Source organism: Echeneis naucrates, chromosome 12 (assembly GCF_900963305.1).
Source record: "Echeneis naucrates chromosome 12, fEcheNa1.1, whole genome shotgun sequence".
Taxonomy (NCBI): domain Eukaryota; kingdom Metazoa; phylum Chordata; class Actinopteri; order Carangiformes; family Echeneidae; genus Echeneis; species Echeneis naucrates.
In genome coordinates, this window is record NC_042522.1 from 16,601,863 (window position 1) to 16,617,541 (window position 15,679).

A 15,679-nucleotide genomic window follows, 5' to 3' on the forward strand; every position below is an offset into this window, starting at 1 on the left:
TCTTTCAAATGAATCCAAAACCTTTAGGCTTCATGGATCACAATATCTATTTGGGAGAATAGCATAACAAAGAATTTGGTGAGGACACATCCCCCTGCAGTTTATCCTGATGCAGGTCTAAAATGTCTTCCTGTTTAATACCGGCTGGGTTTGGGACAAACGGAAAAGAATGCAGATCGCATTCTATGGCTGTAGTACCATTCTCTGCTAATACTCATCAATTTTCTCTTGAGCTTCTTCCTATCTTGTTATCTCTGTCACCTATTCAGCCCCTCCTCTCTGCTCTCTCCATTTTCCTCACTCACCATTTCTGTAGCCAAGGCAGACATCAGTGCATACACAGAGGTGTTTGGTCGTTAGTGTGAGATAAGACTGGCCTTTATCAGGCCCACATCAGATCCAGTCTACTTATCTTAATCTGGGTGGTGTTGGGGTTAATTGAGACTGTCTGACATCTAGTCAGTGGACAGAAAAAAGAAGGGAGACAGTGCAGGAGGTCATACAAGGAGAGGGGACACTGATTAGCAACGTGGGTTTAAAAATAAAACCTTCAAAGTTTATAAAAATGAACTAAGTCAGAACAGAAAAAAAATGTATTGTTTCCCATCAGATATGGGAAACTCCTGCCGTCAGGGAAATTAATACTCACAAAAGGAAATAGACTGGGACAAATTTACATGAATTATGTCATGGCTCTAATATTCACAACATGCTGATCATTGCTTGTCATGTAGATGGCCCATGTTTTTGCCAGATTGCCATATATGAGACATAGTGCTATCTCAAACAACCAGATTTGGCAAGTTTCCTGAGCTAGCACCTGCCATCTGTATTTGACGGTCACAAATTGATCTGTGGTTGGCCTGAACTTCCTGCAGTAATGGAGACATGGTACATTTGTGGACAGTAAACAGATGCTGTAGTCACTTTAGATGGACAGTATCATAGCTCAGGAAAGAAAATAGACTTTGCAGCTGAGTGGTAGTCTACACAGGCCACCTTAGAGAGTCTGTCTTCATTCCCTTTGTCCATTGTCTACTCTCTGCCATCATTGTATTTAGAGGCAAGTTCCCAGCTCTTATTTTTATCATTCTTTTGTTTGAGTATATAGTAGGACTGCATTCATCTCTGCTCCTGCTGCAGAGCCAGGGCTAATCTGGCCTCATGTTTTGGACTTGATGAGCTCGTGGCCCAGTGGAATAAGCCTGTTTGCCTCCTCCATAAACCCATGTTCCAGGCTTACACGCTTTGGCGATTTTACACGGCTTTGAGAAGAGAAAAAAAAAAGTAATTTCAGTCACTGTGAAAATACCAGTATAGCATATTGGCCCTGTTTAGACCATGTTGGAGATGACCTGCTTTCTTCAAAGCTGAGGACATTAAAGAACGTTTATTGGACTCACAGAAGACAAGAAAGTATGTGACAAAACTGTGTAATAATTAAGACTTTCTTGGAATAGTTTGAATTTAAACACAACAGCAGACTTGTACTCCTAATAACACCTCAACAGCATTAGTCTGTATCCACAGCCAAAGAGCTGGTGCTCCTCACCTGAACTCTCAGAATTCTCTTCAGCTTTCACCACTTTGACCCCACCACTCTACTGCTGGACTTTTGATTAAATCTGCTCTAATTCAGTCTTGCTTACTTATATAATCAACTGTCCTCTTTCTTTCTCCCCCCCCAACACCCTGTTTTCCCTTCCACTACTTTAATTTCATCTCTTATTTTCACTCCATGTATTTCTTTCTTTCTTTCTTTTTGTTTCCTTCTCAGGCCTCCCATTCTTCTTCCCCCTCTTCCTCCTCCTCCTCTTCTCTCTCCTGCCACCTCCAGCCGTCTGTAACGGCCATGGAGGAGGCGGGCTCTGGGCTGGGCCTCAGCATGTCCGTCTCTAACTCCTACCTGATTGGCCAAGCATCCTTGACCACACCCACGGTGAGTCCCCTACCCCCCTTCCTGAAAACCCCATCCCTCCCATTCTCCACTCTGGCGTGGGTGCTGTGTGGTCCTGGACTGGTCCAGGGGTGGCTTGACCTGTGTGTTCTCCATATGTGATGCAGTCTGTTCATCTAGCCCTGGTCCCTTTTGGGTTTCTGATGGGTCAATCCCTCAAGGGTCAATGGTTTGGTTGCTGTGTGGTCCTTATTTTTTTGTTCATTCACCCATCCATGTGTGCACTTGTGGTTTTGTTCTGGGTTTGTTTATTTATTTCTTTTAGATATGACGTGATTTATTGAGTGTGCTTTGTGTGGTCACAAGTGTTTGTAGTTGTTTGTTGTGGTTCTGAGTAACCTCTGGCTTGCAAAGATTGTGTGTTGCACTAAGGCATTCCTCCACATGACAGGTAATTATTTGACCCTTTCTTGCTTTTCAGTTTGCCTCGGGGATGCCGTCAGTTTGTTGTGTGTCTTTAATCACTCATTCAAAATATCCCAAGAGGCCATAAGGCCTCATGTCGGCACTTACAAATAGCCCTTTGTTGGTCCACCATCAACAGCTTATTGTTAATGAATTAGCTCACGTGTATCTGTGCTATATTCATGTTAGTTGGGGCCTGACCCTGGCCACAAACTGGACTTGGCAATGTTTTACGGCCGTTTGGTCAGTATTTTTAGGAGGGCCAGAGGCTTGACCCTTGATGACCCCCATGGTGTGCAAGTCACGCGAAGACATATGGATCTCCCTCAGAATATCTCCGGAGAAATGCAGCTCCAGATGGACCTGATGGAAAACACATTCCTCCTGTTTCTGTCTTCTCTCCTCCTCATCTTCTTCTGCCACTTTCCACATGCTCCTTATGCTTTCCTGTCTCTTACAAGTCTCCCCTTCATCACCATGCCGCAACCTCTCTCCCCCCCAAATGCACACACATACACATACACACACACACTTCCACACCTCGCATTTGTCTGTTTCTGTGGAATGTTTGCATTCCTCAACTCCTTGGGGCATGATGGTTTTTTGGGGGATGTCATGGGGGAGGTAAGCCATGCCAGGAAAGCTGCTTTACATATGTTGAGTGGAAACTGAGGGAGATATTCATTATTGGACAAGACTCGTGGCAGATAAAATAAGAACGAGTGCCCTTGATTACCAGCTGATCCTGTGTGTCTGTGTGCAAACGCATGCATGCATTTGGAGGTGTCTGTGTGTGTCGTTGCAAGTATTTGTGTGTGCATGTACAGTGTTCAGTCAGTTATGTTTGTGCACGGCTCTATGCTGGAATGCTGAAACAGGGCTCGTATGCTCTACATGTTAAAACAGGTAACCACTACTTCCCTGCTGGCAGGCATCTCTTTGGCTGGCCACACATGCATACATAAACACACAAGCTCTGAAGATGTCCCTCATCTAAAGTAGTTTACATGCTCACAGTTTGTCAGCTAGTCAAACTCTTTTTTTCTGTTAAACATCGCTGTCTTCTCATCCCCCATGTAATCTCACTGGAGTTGTTTCTTTTGCCACTGCTTCCTGTTTTTGTCATGAGTATATGTGAGAGAGCGGTGCATTTCATGTTCAGGCACATCTCTGCCATAGTCCAGGCTTAACAGAGGTGTTGGAGAATGAGGTGATCAGTTTTTCCCCCCACTCCTATTGTGCAGATTCTTTTTCTGTCTGCTCTGCCTTCACCTCTCTAATCCCTCAGTCCTGTCTTTTTTATTTTTCTATTTTTTTTTCCTGCTTTCGTTCTTTCCACCAATCACAGAGCTTGGACCAGGTTGCCTTGACCAATGCCACCATTCTGGATGGCAGCGGGGGCGGGCCCAACGGTTCCCTGGCTGGCTCACTGGGCTCTGTGGCTGTCTGTCTTCCTTCTGAGTCTTCTGTCACTGATTCTCTCCACACCTCAGCGGTGAGCTTACTAAGGGTAGATCGTTGAAGCACACGCAGGATACTATGAACCAGCTCTGATATTGTGATTCTCCATCCTTTGGCAGACTGGTGCAAAATTCCAGTAGTTTCTTGCTCAGATAATAATATAATGACTCATTCACTCGGTGGCATCTTGTTGTTGTAATCACTGCCCACAAACTGTCTGCTGTCTGATTATTGGTCTCTAAAGAATCCCAGTGGAGCATGTTGCACTGCATGTTTTTTTTCCTAGTAAATAGTTACCTCTATAAAGAATGCACTCCAGTGCCACCTGGTGGTCATGATGACTCTGAGCTGTGAACCGTTTTCGCTCTGTGTAGTACCAGAACACAGCTAGCCACTATCTCTCTCTCTCTCTCCTTTAGTCCCACATTCACACTTGAAGTCTGTCCCACCCTTAGAAAACAACTATGCGCCCCTCTCCGCTGCCTTACGCCTCGGTTTGTGTCCCTCCTCTTTTCCCATAGAGCGAGTGTGCGAATGACGAGGGCGGGGAGGGGGAGTACGTCAACTTGTACTCATCCAGCCAGGCCAATGGGGAGCTGCCTCACTCCCTCAGAGTAAGTAGCTGACCGCCACAGGTGAAAGGTCAATTCCATTTGTGCATCTCCGTCACTTCAGGATGTGAATCAGGCCCTCTTAAGTGACAGATGTAACTCCCCACTCATCTGTTGCACTGAGCGGCTCTTATTGATTCGTCTCTTGAACTGACTGGTGCTGAAATGGAATGTGAATGTAGACAAACCTGACAGAGCATGAGTTTAGGTTCATGGGTTTGCCTGTGAGAGGCTCATGTGCTGTGGGGGGTGTCTGTGGGAAAAGATGTCCATTTGTATGTTGTTCTGACTGCCTGGCTGGTGCGTGCTGTCTCTCTGGCTGCGCTTCAACTATAATGAGCATTTTACCGTGTTCTGATCTAACACCTAAGACGTCGCCACTCCAAAAGGGAGTCGCAATGGTTCGCTGGTTTTCAATTTTCCAATAACATTCCTCAACAGCTTATGTGCATCTGTGCATGTGTGACAAGAGGTGTGTCTGTTTGTGGGTGTATTTCCTGTGGGTCAGCGTGTGCAATCTGGGTGTATTTTAGGTGTGTTTGGTTTGTGGTGAGTTGAAATGTAAGTTAGGATGATCAGACACGTACAGATGTGTGATTGTATTTGTAGTTTGGGTGCAGGTTAAGTGCGAGTGAGTTTCCTCTATTGGGCTTTCTCTGGCTCATATTGCGGAAAAGCTGCATTTGTACCCATCAGTCTTTTACAACTAATGTGAGTTAACATAAATAGGGAGAACTGAGACATGCACAAACTATCCATCCTCCTCTCCACCAAACATGTTGCATGAGATCATGGCGGTCTGTACAATATCATCAATAACCAGACTCCTGTCATTGCATGGAACCATTCATCCGTGATGTTCCATGTATCCTGTTCTACACATGCTGATTACAGTTTTTTTCCATCAATTGATTAGGAAACAATTGCAGCTGATGATGTGCTCCAGGACCCCGCCCCTCAGACGCCATCCACTAAAAGCAAAGAAGCTCTGGAGAAAGAAAGGTAAGGGTCATAAAAGTTTATACCCAGTAAGGATATACAAAAACTACAAACTGTGTTATATTATTTATGTGGCAATATTTTTCACACTTTGAAGACAAGAAATCAACCATGTACACTCAGACATCAATTAAACAACTTAAGAATGCCAGTGCTAAACAAACTCTCGGAGGTGTTCCTCAAGATAGTCCTTCAAAATACATAGTTAAATGTGTTTTTTTTTACCAGCTGGGAGCAACTTGGCAATTCAGTTTGTTCTATGTACTATGGAAAGAGAGTGTACATCAACAACACTCTTGTAGAAAAAAAAAAAAACCCACACACCAAAAGTGCCCTGAAAAAACAGTTTTTTAGTCATCCATTGGGATTGAAGCAAGCCATAATGAGGCACAGCATGTATGAGTTAAATTCTCTGCAATTACCACCAGACTATTGCAAAATAACTACTCTGACACATTGAAATGATGACAGTTCATACGGTCATGTAGTCAATGCTTGGCCATGTCACAACTTCTAACATGTTCATTTATAATTATACTTTTTTTATGCATTTTATTTATTATTTTCCTTCACCATCTGAAAGGACAGTGTAGAGAGACAGGAAATGGGATAGAGAGAATGACAGGAATGCAGAAAAGAGCCCTACTCAGGATTTGAACGAGCTCACCTGCTCAGTTTAACCCCATTTCTTCTGCTGGTGCAGGTGAACCGCATATGGAAAGACATTTGAAAGCTAAAACTTTAGGAATCTTAAAAGTATCAATGTAGCTATTTAACTAGTCAATAAATTAAATAAATATAATGATGTGAGCTATGGATTGAGAACACAAATATAGACACTTTTGTGTGTTCTGATGATACCTGTGTGTGTGTGTGTGTGTCTTAGGAGGCAGAAGTCATCAGAGTCTGCTGGAAGTGATGAGGAAGACGTGGATGAACTTTCTCTCATAGACCACAAGGAGATTATGAATAGGATAACACTAAAACAAGAGGTAAGACATTTTATAAATTGCCATGACAGAACTGTGCAGCTCCAGCATATAAAGCACATTTTATTCTGTTAGACCAGCAGAGACAAAAGGTCATTGCAAGTCACTCAGATGTGAAATCAGATCCAGAGCTGCACCGCTGATGGCTGTTGCTGCCCCCTGGAGTTGGTTTTCTGAAAGTGCCAAACCGCCCTCTTCAAACGCCTCCTCCTCCTCCTCTGCGCTGTGTGGTGCAGTCTGATAGACAGATGTGTGTAAATGCTGCTTGCTATTCTGCAAGGTTAAGGGTAATGTGGTAGCTATGGGTTATAGAAGGGGGATTAGAGATCAGAATTACAAGGAGGAAAGATTCACAGCCTGTGATGGCATTTAAAGGTGTTACAGGAGACATATTGCAGTGCTGCTGCTTTCATCTTGCACAAGTCTGACTTTTTCTTCGTCATCAGAGGAGCTGGTGCAGGGGAAAAAAAACTGGCAGAAAGAGAAAAGGTGCAAGCTACATTTTATGCCAGACGGCATCACCCTTTTGGTTTCACTCTCGTCACTTCTCCCCATTCTTTCTATCTCGTTGTTGATTTTTCTCTGAATTCTCCAAACCTTGGTTTGTCTGTTTCTTTCTTCCAAGAATGACGATGGGCCTGACGTTCGTGCTGGATCAGGAGACATTCTCTTAGTCCACGCTACAGAAACAGATCGTAAAGGTACAGTAGAGATTGCAGAACACGTTCAGACTCATACTCAACCTACATATTTGTTATGCAGAGTAGTGTGTTAGTGTGTTTCAGGGTCACTAATACAGCTTGGCTTCTGCCAACTCTACAGCTGTCATTTTATATTCAAAGACAGATTTACTTTGATTTGTGGAGTGTGATTATTTGTTTTGACTGATGTGTTACTACTTTTCTAATCTCTGCCTCTCAGTAGAATCTTAAATAGCCTCAGTCTCTCTCTGATTCTACCATTTGCACTGTGTCAGCCCTGTTTATGTAGCCTTCACATTTGATGATGCGTTTTCATCTTTAGACAGTTAATTAGGTACTTGCCTCAACTGCACATCAAATTGAAATATGCAGCTTTTTCTCTCCTGTTTTTGCTTGATAGATCTCGTTTTGTACTGTGAAGCCTTTCTGACTACATATAGGACTTTTATAACCCCAGAGGACCTCATTAAGAAGCTACACTACAGATATCCTTTTCAAATCAGTCGAGTCACTCTGAGCGCAAGTTTTTGTTGTTGCTGCTTTTTCTTGCTTAGTGCGTGTGTTTTGTTTAGTTTTTTTTTTTTAAACCAAAGAAGGACTTGTTTGTCTTGTTTGCTCTTCTACACGTTTTAATTTCAAAGCTTGTATACATGGAAACCTGCAGCAACAACATGCTGCTTTGCTGATGAGTCTATATTACCAATGAAAATAAACCTTAATGGCACCTCAGGAGAACAAAAGTGCCATTAAGAGTTCCCTCCAAGATTTTTCCAGCTCTGACACAAATAACCGGCTTTGGGATTTCTTCATCGAGCTAAAATTATTAGTATAATAGATTATTAATCTTTGGTAATTTTTGTCTGGCTGTCACAGTTGTAAACTGAATATATTGGGAAATGTATCAATGAGATTAATGAAATTATAACCAGCAGTTTCATCATTTTGTGACATGTCTAATACTGTAATAACAATGAAAAACTCGACAATATCCCCCTTTGTTTATACTGCAAGAATTCATGTTTTAAGAATATATAGAATATCATGGAAAGCAAAATTATTATTGACCACAATCCTTGACCACAAAGCACATATACCAGCTTCTGCCACAGTCCGGACACCTTCAAGAAACGGGTCAGCAAGAATACGTTTTTTGTGCTGGTTCGTGTGGTGGATGAGCTGTGGTGAGTAAGATTCAATGTTTTTGTCCTTTAGTCTGGAGAAAAATATCATATCTGAACACCCTAATTGTCCCAGTAGCTTTTATTATCCTGCTCCTATAACCAGGACGTCTCTGTCCGCAAGCTCCTAACTCAGATTTTATGCTCATACCTGTACATTTTTTAATTCATCTTTTCCTACTCACCTCCCTCTGCCTCCCAGCCTGGTGGAGCTGACGGAGGACATTTTGAAACAGCTGATGGACCTGGTGTTCACACTGGTGTGCAATGGCGAGCTCAGCCTCGCCCGCGTGCTCCGCAAGAACATACTAGATAAGGTGGAGCAGAAGAAGCTGCTCCGATACACTAACTCCCTCAAGCCACTGGCCGCCCGAGGAGTCTCTGCAAGGTACTGTCGGGGTCAGGGGTCAGCTCTTTCTGATACTAGTAAGAGTGCCAATGCTACAAGTGGACCACTGCTCTTGACTATAATACATTTGATAGAAGATTAATTTCTTTGCTCTCAGCTCTTTAGCCACGGCTTGTCTGCTTTGTAGAAAATAAAACTGTTTGTGTCCCAACAGGCCTGGAACTCTCCATGACTTCCGTAGCCATGAGATTGCTGATCAGCTCACTCTTCTTGATGCAGAGCTCTTCTATAAAATAGAGGTAAGGTGGATTCTTCATAGTTTTCGATAACGTCCCTAAATGTTGACATTCGTTTTTCGTCTCTGAGCTCTAAGTGTGCTTCCTTCAGATTCCTGAGGTGCTGCTTTGGGCCAAGGAGCAGAATGAGGAGAAGAGTCCAAACCTGACTCAGTTTACAGAGCACTTTAACAACATGAGCTATTGGTGAGACCAAAACCACAAGGCCATGCTGTTACATCTCGCCGTCCAACATTGCTGCTTTTGACCTCCCTTGAACTGTCTTCATAAACGCTGACACCATACTGTTTATTGCTGATCCTACAGGGTCCGTTCTTTGATAATTCAGCAGGAGAAAGCCCAAGACAGAGAGAAGCTGCTCCTCAAGTTCATTAAGATAATGAAGGTTAGTGAACTTTAGAATCTTATTTTTTTATTGAAGTCTTTTTGCTGTTCATTGCAGTAAAATGTCTACTTATTTTTTTCTCAGCACTTAAGAAAGTTGAATAATTTCAACTCGTACCTGGCAATACTGTCTGCCCTGGACTCTGCCCCCATCAGGAGATTGGAATGGCAGAAACAGACGTCAGAGGTGAGGGGATTGTGGGGTTTGAAAGAGAGGTGGTTCAACAGAGGTGTCATGTCCATTAGCCAGATATTCATCAAGATCTCTTTAAACCTACACATCCCATCTCACTTTTCCTTCATATGCCACTTCCTCTTTATCCTCTTTCAGGGATTGGAGGAATACTGCACATTGATCGACAGCTCGTCCTCCTTCAGAGCATACAGGGCTGCTCTGGCTGAAGTGGAGCCTCCATGTATCCCATACCTGTGAGTGAATAATGGTTTCCACTGTTTAAACGGTGTGTTTTTGACTGAAGTCCACACCTTGACACTACTGGTCCTTCCTCCAGGGGTCTCATACTTCAGGATTTGACCTTCGTCCACCTGGGGAACCCTGATCTCATCGATGGGAAGGTCAATTTCTCCAAACGCTGGCAGCAGTTCAACATCCTGGACAGCATGCGGCGCTTCCAGCAAGTGTAAGTCCACCGTCATAAATTTATGACGAAAAGATATCTCAATGGAACGGGTTTTTTAAACGTCGATGTAATAAATTTCCTCATTTCTGGGCCACTGGCAGGAAATACAATGTGCCTGCCTTATTTTCAAATTAAATTCTAATATAAAGTATTGCTGTCAACTGCACACAGGCTGTTTTCTCACTAATGAATGACTGTATCTGTCATATGTCAACCTCTCATCTCATCTCAGGCATTATGAGCTGAAGCGCAACGAAGATATCGTCTCTTTCTTTAACGACTTCAGCGACCACCTTGCAGAGGAGGCTCTGTGGGAGCTGTCACTCAAAATTAAGCCTAGGAACATAGCGAGGCGCAAGACGGACCGCGAAGAGAAGACCTAGGGCCCGTGGGCCTTCTGAGACTGACCTCCAACTGTGCTTCATGACACTAACTCCACTTTATTACAGACTGAGAGAAAGACGAATGGAAGCTAGCCGCCGGAGCAAATGGGAGACTCAGTGAGTGGAATGCAGAACAAACTACAGACAACTGAAGCGTGGCCGTGGTTTACAAAGAGCTCTGCTGCTCTGGGAGATTATAATTGGGATTACTGTGGCTGTGGCGGTGAGACCGAGAGAGATTGTGACTTTGGTGAAACAGGAAGAATCCTGGTGCCAAGGAGAGAAGAATCACACAGAGCAGGCAGGGAGATGCTATGGAAATAACCAAAGTCTGCTCCCTGGGCTCTCTGTTTTAGAGTGGAGCTGTTGCGTGCGTGTGAGATTGAACTGAATGGTCCATTACTCTGCAAGTTGCTCCTTCCTCTTCTTTTATGTATGTGCCATTTTCTGGTCATCTTCTGCAACCCTCTCCCCAACTCACAAGTTCCCCTTAAACAGCAGAACCTCGAGAGCGACCTAATGTGAACTGTGACGTCACCATGCAGGCTGCAGACCGAGAGTCCGCTGGAGGGTGGGGGGGGGGGGCAGGCGGGCGGGTGGGTGGTGAGGGGATTTGAACTTGAAGAGAGGATGACCATTAGAGACTGGAACCTACGAGTCTGTTTTGGAACATTTTGTGTAAGAATCATGTATGGTTATGAAATGTATTATATACAGTGCTCCTTTTGTTCTTAAAAAGGATGTTTATGCTTATGAGAAGAACGTAGCTTCTCCAAAGTGCCATACATATGTGCACTAAAAAAAGCAAAGCAAAAAACACAAAAAGAAATTACTAAAGATGCTGTGATCTATGTATGTCATACTGAATCATTGTGTGCCGTGTTCCAAGTGTAGAGAACCATAAGGCAATCGCAAATTATGTCCCAGTCATGTCGCCGTGTGAAAGTGTATGTGTGTGGCTGAAGTCCTCTGACTTGTGTGTGTCATTCCAAAATGTGCTGTAGTAAAATCATTTTAATTCCTTTTTGGGATAATGGTCAAAACAACACATCACACTGTGTCCTCAAACTCCAATAAAACAAACAGCTCTGTTTCTATAAACACCGTCTTAGTCAAATTTCAGTTTCAGAATTACCATTTATTGTTTAATCAGGTGCGTGGAAAATCAACTTAGTTAAGGCATGTATTCACCATTAAATAACATTAATTAAAAAGAAACGCTCAATACCAAACTGACGCTTCTAAAACACACCTGGACCTAATTCTGTTTTTAAAAACAAAATCTGACATTAAAGATATCCATTCAGACAACTAAACAAACAAACTATAAAGTTAAATTCAATGTGCAAAAGCATGACTGAATTTTAAGTTATAAATAACCTACCCTCAATTATATTTTAGTTTTTCCAGTGAAAAACTGAAAAAAATAAAAAATAAATAAAGGAAAACGAACATATGAAATGTACGTTTTCCATTGTAACATTCTATTTAGATTGTAACATACATATGAGAAGCAAACCATTTGCATTTTTATGTCTCAACAGTTACAGTAAAATTATAAATAGGTTGCGACACTGAATGTTTTATTGTCGCAGATTATTAGAAAAAAAAAATAATAATAAAAAAAGGAGGGGAGGGGGACTGAAGAGCATACAACTCACTGTTGCCAACCCCACTCTGCTCACCTCCACAGCCACACACATTGATTGTGTCAGTGAGGCCGACTACTGGGCTCCAGCAGGACTCTCTTTCCCGGATTGGTGACGCCGCTCTGCAGCTCACCCTGCTCAGAAATGGCCCGTTTGAATCCCTGTCCGTTGGTGTTGATGGCCCCACGCTGCCATTTGCAGATGTCTCCGTTCAGAATGTCCTGGATGTGCTGCACGATGAGGTTGATGGCAACTGATGAGGGAAGGGCGGAGAATTCGATGAGCATTCGTGATGTTTGAGAAACGATCCTGATTGGGAGAAAAACACTTACCCATGTTGTCTACTCCTCTTGGAATGATAACATCTGCGTACTTCTTCGTCTGGAGGAGAAGTAAAATCAACAGTGCGTTCACTGAATGACGAATGGGCGATAATCAGTCGTCATACTTACGGGCAAACAGAATTCCTCGAAAGCAGGCTTGACAAAAGTTGTATATTGTGTGAGAATTTGCTCCAGGTCTCGCCCTCTGTTCATGTCTCTCAGCACTACAGAGAAATTGAGACAAACCACTGAGTCGCTGTGACAGCAACTGGAATATTGAGTGTTTGACAGAGACATCAATACCTCTCCGGGACAGTCTGACATCAGAATCTGTGTCCACGAAGAGCTTCATGTGAAACATGTCACGCACTTTTTGGGGGTAGAAAACCAGGATTCCTTCAAAGAGCACAACGTCTGCGGGGTAAACTGTGATCTTGTCTTTCAACCTATCAACACAAAAAGAGTCCAATGAGCTCATGCAGAGGCACAGAAGGAGGAGGTCAGAGAATTTCCACTTACCTGGAATGGGTGACAAAGTCATACGTTGGCACTTCTACCACCTTTCCCTCCACGATGTCCTTCAACGTTTTGCACATTAAGTCGTTGTCAAAGGCCTCTGCAAGACATTCAACAGAGACAGAATGTGATTCTGTTAAGTGTCGACTCCTGAATCAAACACAGGGAGGCTGTTGTAAACAAAGTTAAACAGGGAAAACCTGGACCTCACCTGGGTGATCAAAGTTGTACTGGCCCTTAAGTGCCTTTGCTTTCTGCTCTGGAGTCAAGACTTTGTAGAAGCTGTCTTGGCTTATAATAGCCACCTTCCTCTGACGGTGGTCCACTTTGTTTTGGCCCAAGAGCTCCATGATCTTGGCGCAAACTGTTGACTGTGGCAGACAAGTAGAGGTAGTTTTAGATTCATGCATAAAGCTTTATCTGTGCAAAAAGTAAAACGCAGTTTGTGGGACAACAGTGATTCCCAGCGAGCCGATCTGTGGTGTGTGTCCTTGTCACTGTGCTGTTTATCATTGCTGCTGAAGTGCGACACGTTTATTCCAGCAGCTAGTCGGCTAAATGAAGCAATTTGGCGCTAACTGTGCAGGATTAATTATAGAAGAGGAAATAAGATCCGAGCAGACGGGTTGTCCTGGTGTGTTAATATTAAACCCCGGGGGGGGGCAGCTGCTTTCACAGGTAAATGATTAGCCAAACTACCCGTGATGCTGATTTCCATGTTTTTGGGCAGTGGTGGTGGTGGGGGGGGGGTGGGTCAGACGGCCAAAAACACAAAACAAAAATGACTGACCTTGCCGCTGGCGGTTCCTCCGCTGACCCCGATTAGGAAAGGATGATGTCGCGGCCTCTCGGCGTCGTCCACGGAGTCCACGGCAACATCCATCACAATCCGAAAGGAGGCGAAAGCCGACAGAAAGCTAACACAGCTCGGCTGGCTGCTAACTATGCTAACTGTGACAACAACAATTGGCTGTTCTCGCGAGAGCGACCGTTCTCTCGTTTTTTTTTTATTTATTTCCATAAACCCAAGATCATTCTGCAATAAATGTTTAGCTGACTTCTTATAAAATAATTTCAGTTTAGAATAGCTTTGCTGTGGTGATGGTATTTTAATTTAATATATGCCTTTTTAAAGCTTTTAAAAAAAATTGCCTTATCGTTGCTCAAACTGCACCACATAAGAACAGCAGTAATTAAAAATATTTACTTTTATTATAAAATTATACATAAATATATTGCGTTATTGTTTTTCTGGATCATTGTCTGATAGTTTGGTTTCTTCACCACATTCTGACTGGTCCTTAATAGATTCATCCACCATTATCTCCAAAGCAGCACTTCCTTCAACCCTTCTTACAGTCTCTCCTTTGGCAGCAAGGATTTCCTCAATGTTCCTAAAAAATGTAAAATAATTCAGACATTATGATCTCAGCACTGTTGATTAGAAGATAAGTGTTAAAGTTAAAAAAGCCATCGACATGACAGTTTGTCCACCAGAATTTATTTAAATCTAACAAATAAAAGCCTTTCGGGTTCCCATCTTATTGTTCTCCCTACAATGCTTTTGTTTTAATAACTAATTATGGTCATCCTATGCTTTAATATCCTCTCATTAATGGATTAATGGTTACGGATTTTATGTTGTGATGTCTTTTTACATATGAAGAGAAGTCCAAAGTACCACAAACCTCTTTCCTTCTAGGTCAGAGAACCAGCTGAGATTGTCAGCGATGATGTGGTGATTCTCACATCCCGGACATGTCACTATCACCACTCCTTTGTGATACGCCTGTTTTGATATCGTCTGCGTCGATCTGGTGGAGCAAACCTGTGAACATGCAGATTTAGCCAGAGGTCGGACCAAGAAAAAAAAAAAAAAGCAGTTTTAAAGGCTTTCTGTTTATGCAACCTTGCAGGTGTAAACAAGATGATAATGAGTTGATTGGATCTTCCCAACAGCGTCGCTTCTGATCATCGGCGAGGTTGAGACTCCTCTGCAGGTGATCGGCCCAGCTTTGCCTCCGTCGGCAGGTAACAGGTACCGAAATTGACCCACGTCCCGCCGGCAGAGGAGCCGCGTCGGTGGTCCCGGAAGACGTCGGTGAAAACCGGCTGCGCCGAGTCTGGACAAAGTGGAAGTACCGTGACGATACGAAGACAACATCGTCCCGAAAGACGTTGGTGGTCTCAAAAGAGCGAAACACGACTGTGAAGCCGACATGACAGCTGCCCTGTGGCCGAACTCAGCAGCTACAGCCAGCGGGGGTGTGGTCGCGTTTTGATGACATCACCAAGGTTTTGTTTTGTTTTTGTTTTTTTTTTTTTTAACAAACTTTATTAGCAAATTGTAAATGGTACAATAAAGGCTCTTCATATGACTTGACATTTTAGGTGTAATAATAGCACTGATAGCAGAGCAGGGAAACAAATAATACAAAATACATTTTCCCAACACAAAAATCAGCTTGAGCGCTTTTTTATATTCTGGACTGTAAATAATTGACCTGGCTTGGAAACCTTGGTTGTTTCCAGCATTAAGTAGCGTAAAAGTTTAAACAAAAAACAGGTGAATATATATATATTTATCCTACTGTGGTGAGGTCAAGCCATTTCCCTGAATATGACCACCAGGGGGTGACATTCAGAATTTGATATCTGATAAAATCTCGCAGACACTGATTTTCCTCCGAGACTCCAAAGACCTCTGGGACGGCTTGTGTGGCACAAATAAGAGCCAAAATCAAAATTAATTATAAGAGTGTGAATACTGTATGCAGTTGTGCAGAGTTATGTCACTTCATTGTCTGGCCAGGTTCTACGGGGAATAGGAAAAGTAG

The 15,679-nt window shown here is 43.1% G+C and overlaps 2 protein-coding genes across 6 annotated transcripts in view; one reads left to right on the forward strand and one right to left on the reverse strand.

The window, feature by feature from the left end:
- Positions 1-10,923, forward strand: part of rapgef1b (Rap guanine nucleotide exchange factor (GEF) 1b) — a 33,558-nt gene extending 22,635 nt beyond the window's left edge. For 2 of the 4 annotated variants that reach the window (XM_029515486.1, XM_029515487.1), the window contains exons 11-24: positions 4,345-4,437; positions 5,351-5,436; positions 6,320-6,425; positions 7,048-7,123; positions 7,524-7,608; positions 8,212-8,304; positions 8,504-8,689; positions 8,865-8,949; positions 9,038-9,132; positions 9,253-9,331; positions 9,416-9,517; positions 9,662-9,759; positions 9,843-9,971; positions 10,204-10,923. In XM_029515486.1, coding sequence (XP_029371346.1) covers positions 4,345-4,437; positions 5,351-5,436; positions 6,320-6,425; positions 7,048-7,123; positions 7,524-7,608; positions 8,212-8,304; positions 8,504-8,689; positions 8,865-8,949; positions 9,038-9,132; positions 9,253-9,331; positions 9,416-9,517; positions 9,662-9,759; positions 9,843-9,971; positions 10,204-10,354 — 1,464 coding nt within the window. In that variant the 3' untranslated portion in view covers positions 10,355-10,923. Of the gene's footprint in view, positions 1-1,777; positions 1,940-3,710; positions 3,858-4,344; positions 4,438-5,350; positions 5,437-6,319; positions 6,426-7,047; positions 7,124-7,523; positions 7,609-8,211; positions 8,305-8,503; positions 8,690-8,864; positions 8,950-9,037; positions 9,133-9,252; positions 9,332-9,415; positions 9,518-9,661; positions 9,760-9,842; positions 9,972-10,203 lie in introns of all 4 variants that reach the window. The other 2 variants (XM_029515485.1, XM_029515488.1) reach the window with 2 other exon arrangements.
- A 512-nt stretch (positions 10,924-11,435) lies between these two features.
- Positions 11,436-14,073, reverse strand: uck1 (uridine-cytidine kinase 1). 2 transcript variants are annotated; one of them, XM_029515725.1, is made up of 7 exons: positions 13,633-14,073; positions 13,054-13,213; positions 12,846-12,942; positions 12,630-12,703; positions 12,456-12,550; positions 12,336-12,384; positions 11,436-12,256 (listed from the first exon to the last, which is right to left on the reverse strand). In XM_029515725.1, exons 1-7 carry the CDS (start codon positions 13,861-13,863, stop codon positions 12,066-12,068), a joined length of 897 nt encoding a protein of 298 aa, XP_029371585.1. In that variant the 5' UTR covers positions 13,864-14,073; the 3' UTR covers positions 11,436-12,065. The 2 variants fall into 2 exon arrangements, with proteins under 2 accessions (XP_029371585.1, XP_029371584.1); XM_029515724.1 differs by having other exon boundaries at positions 11,440-12,256; positions 12,630-12,772.
- Positions 14,074-15,679: the final 1,606 nt, after the last annotated feature.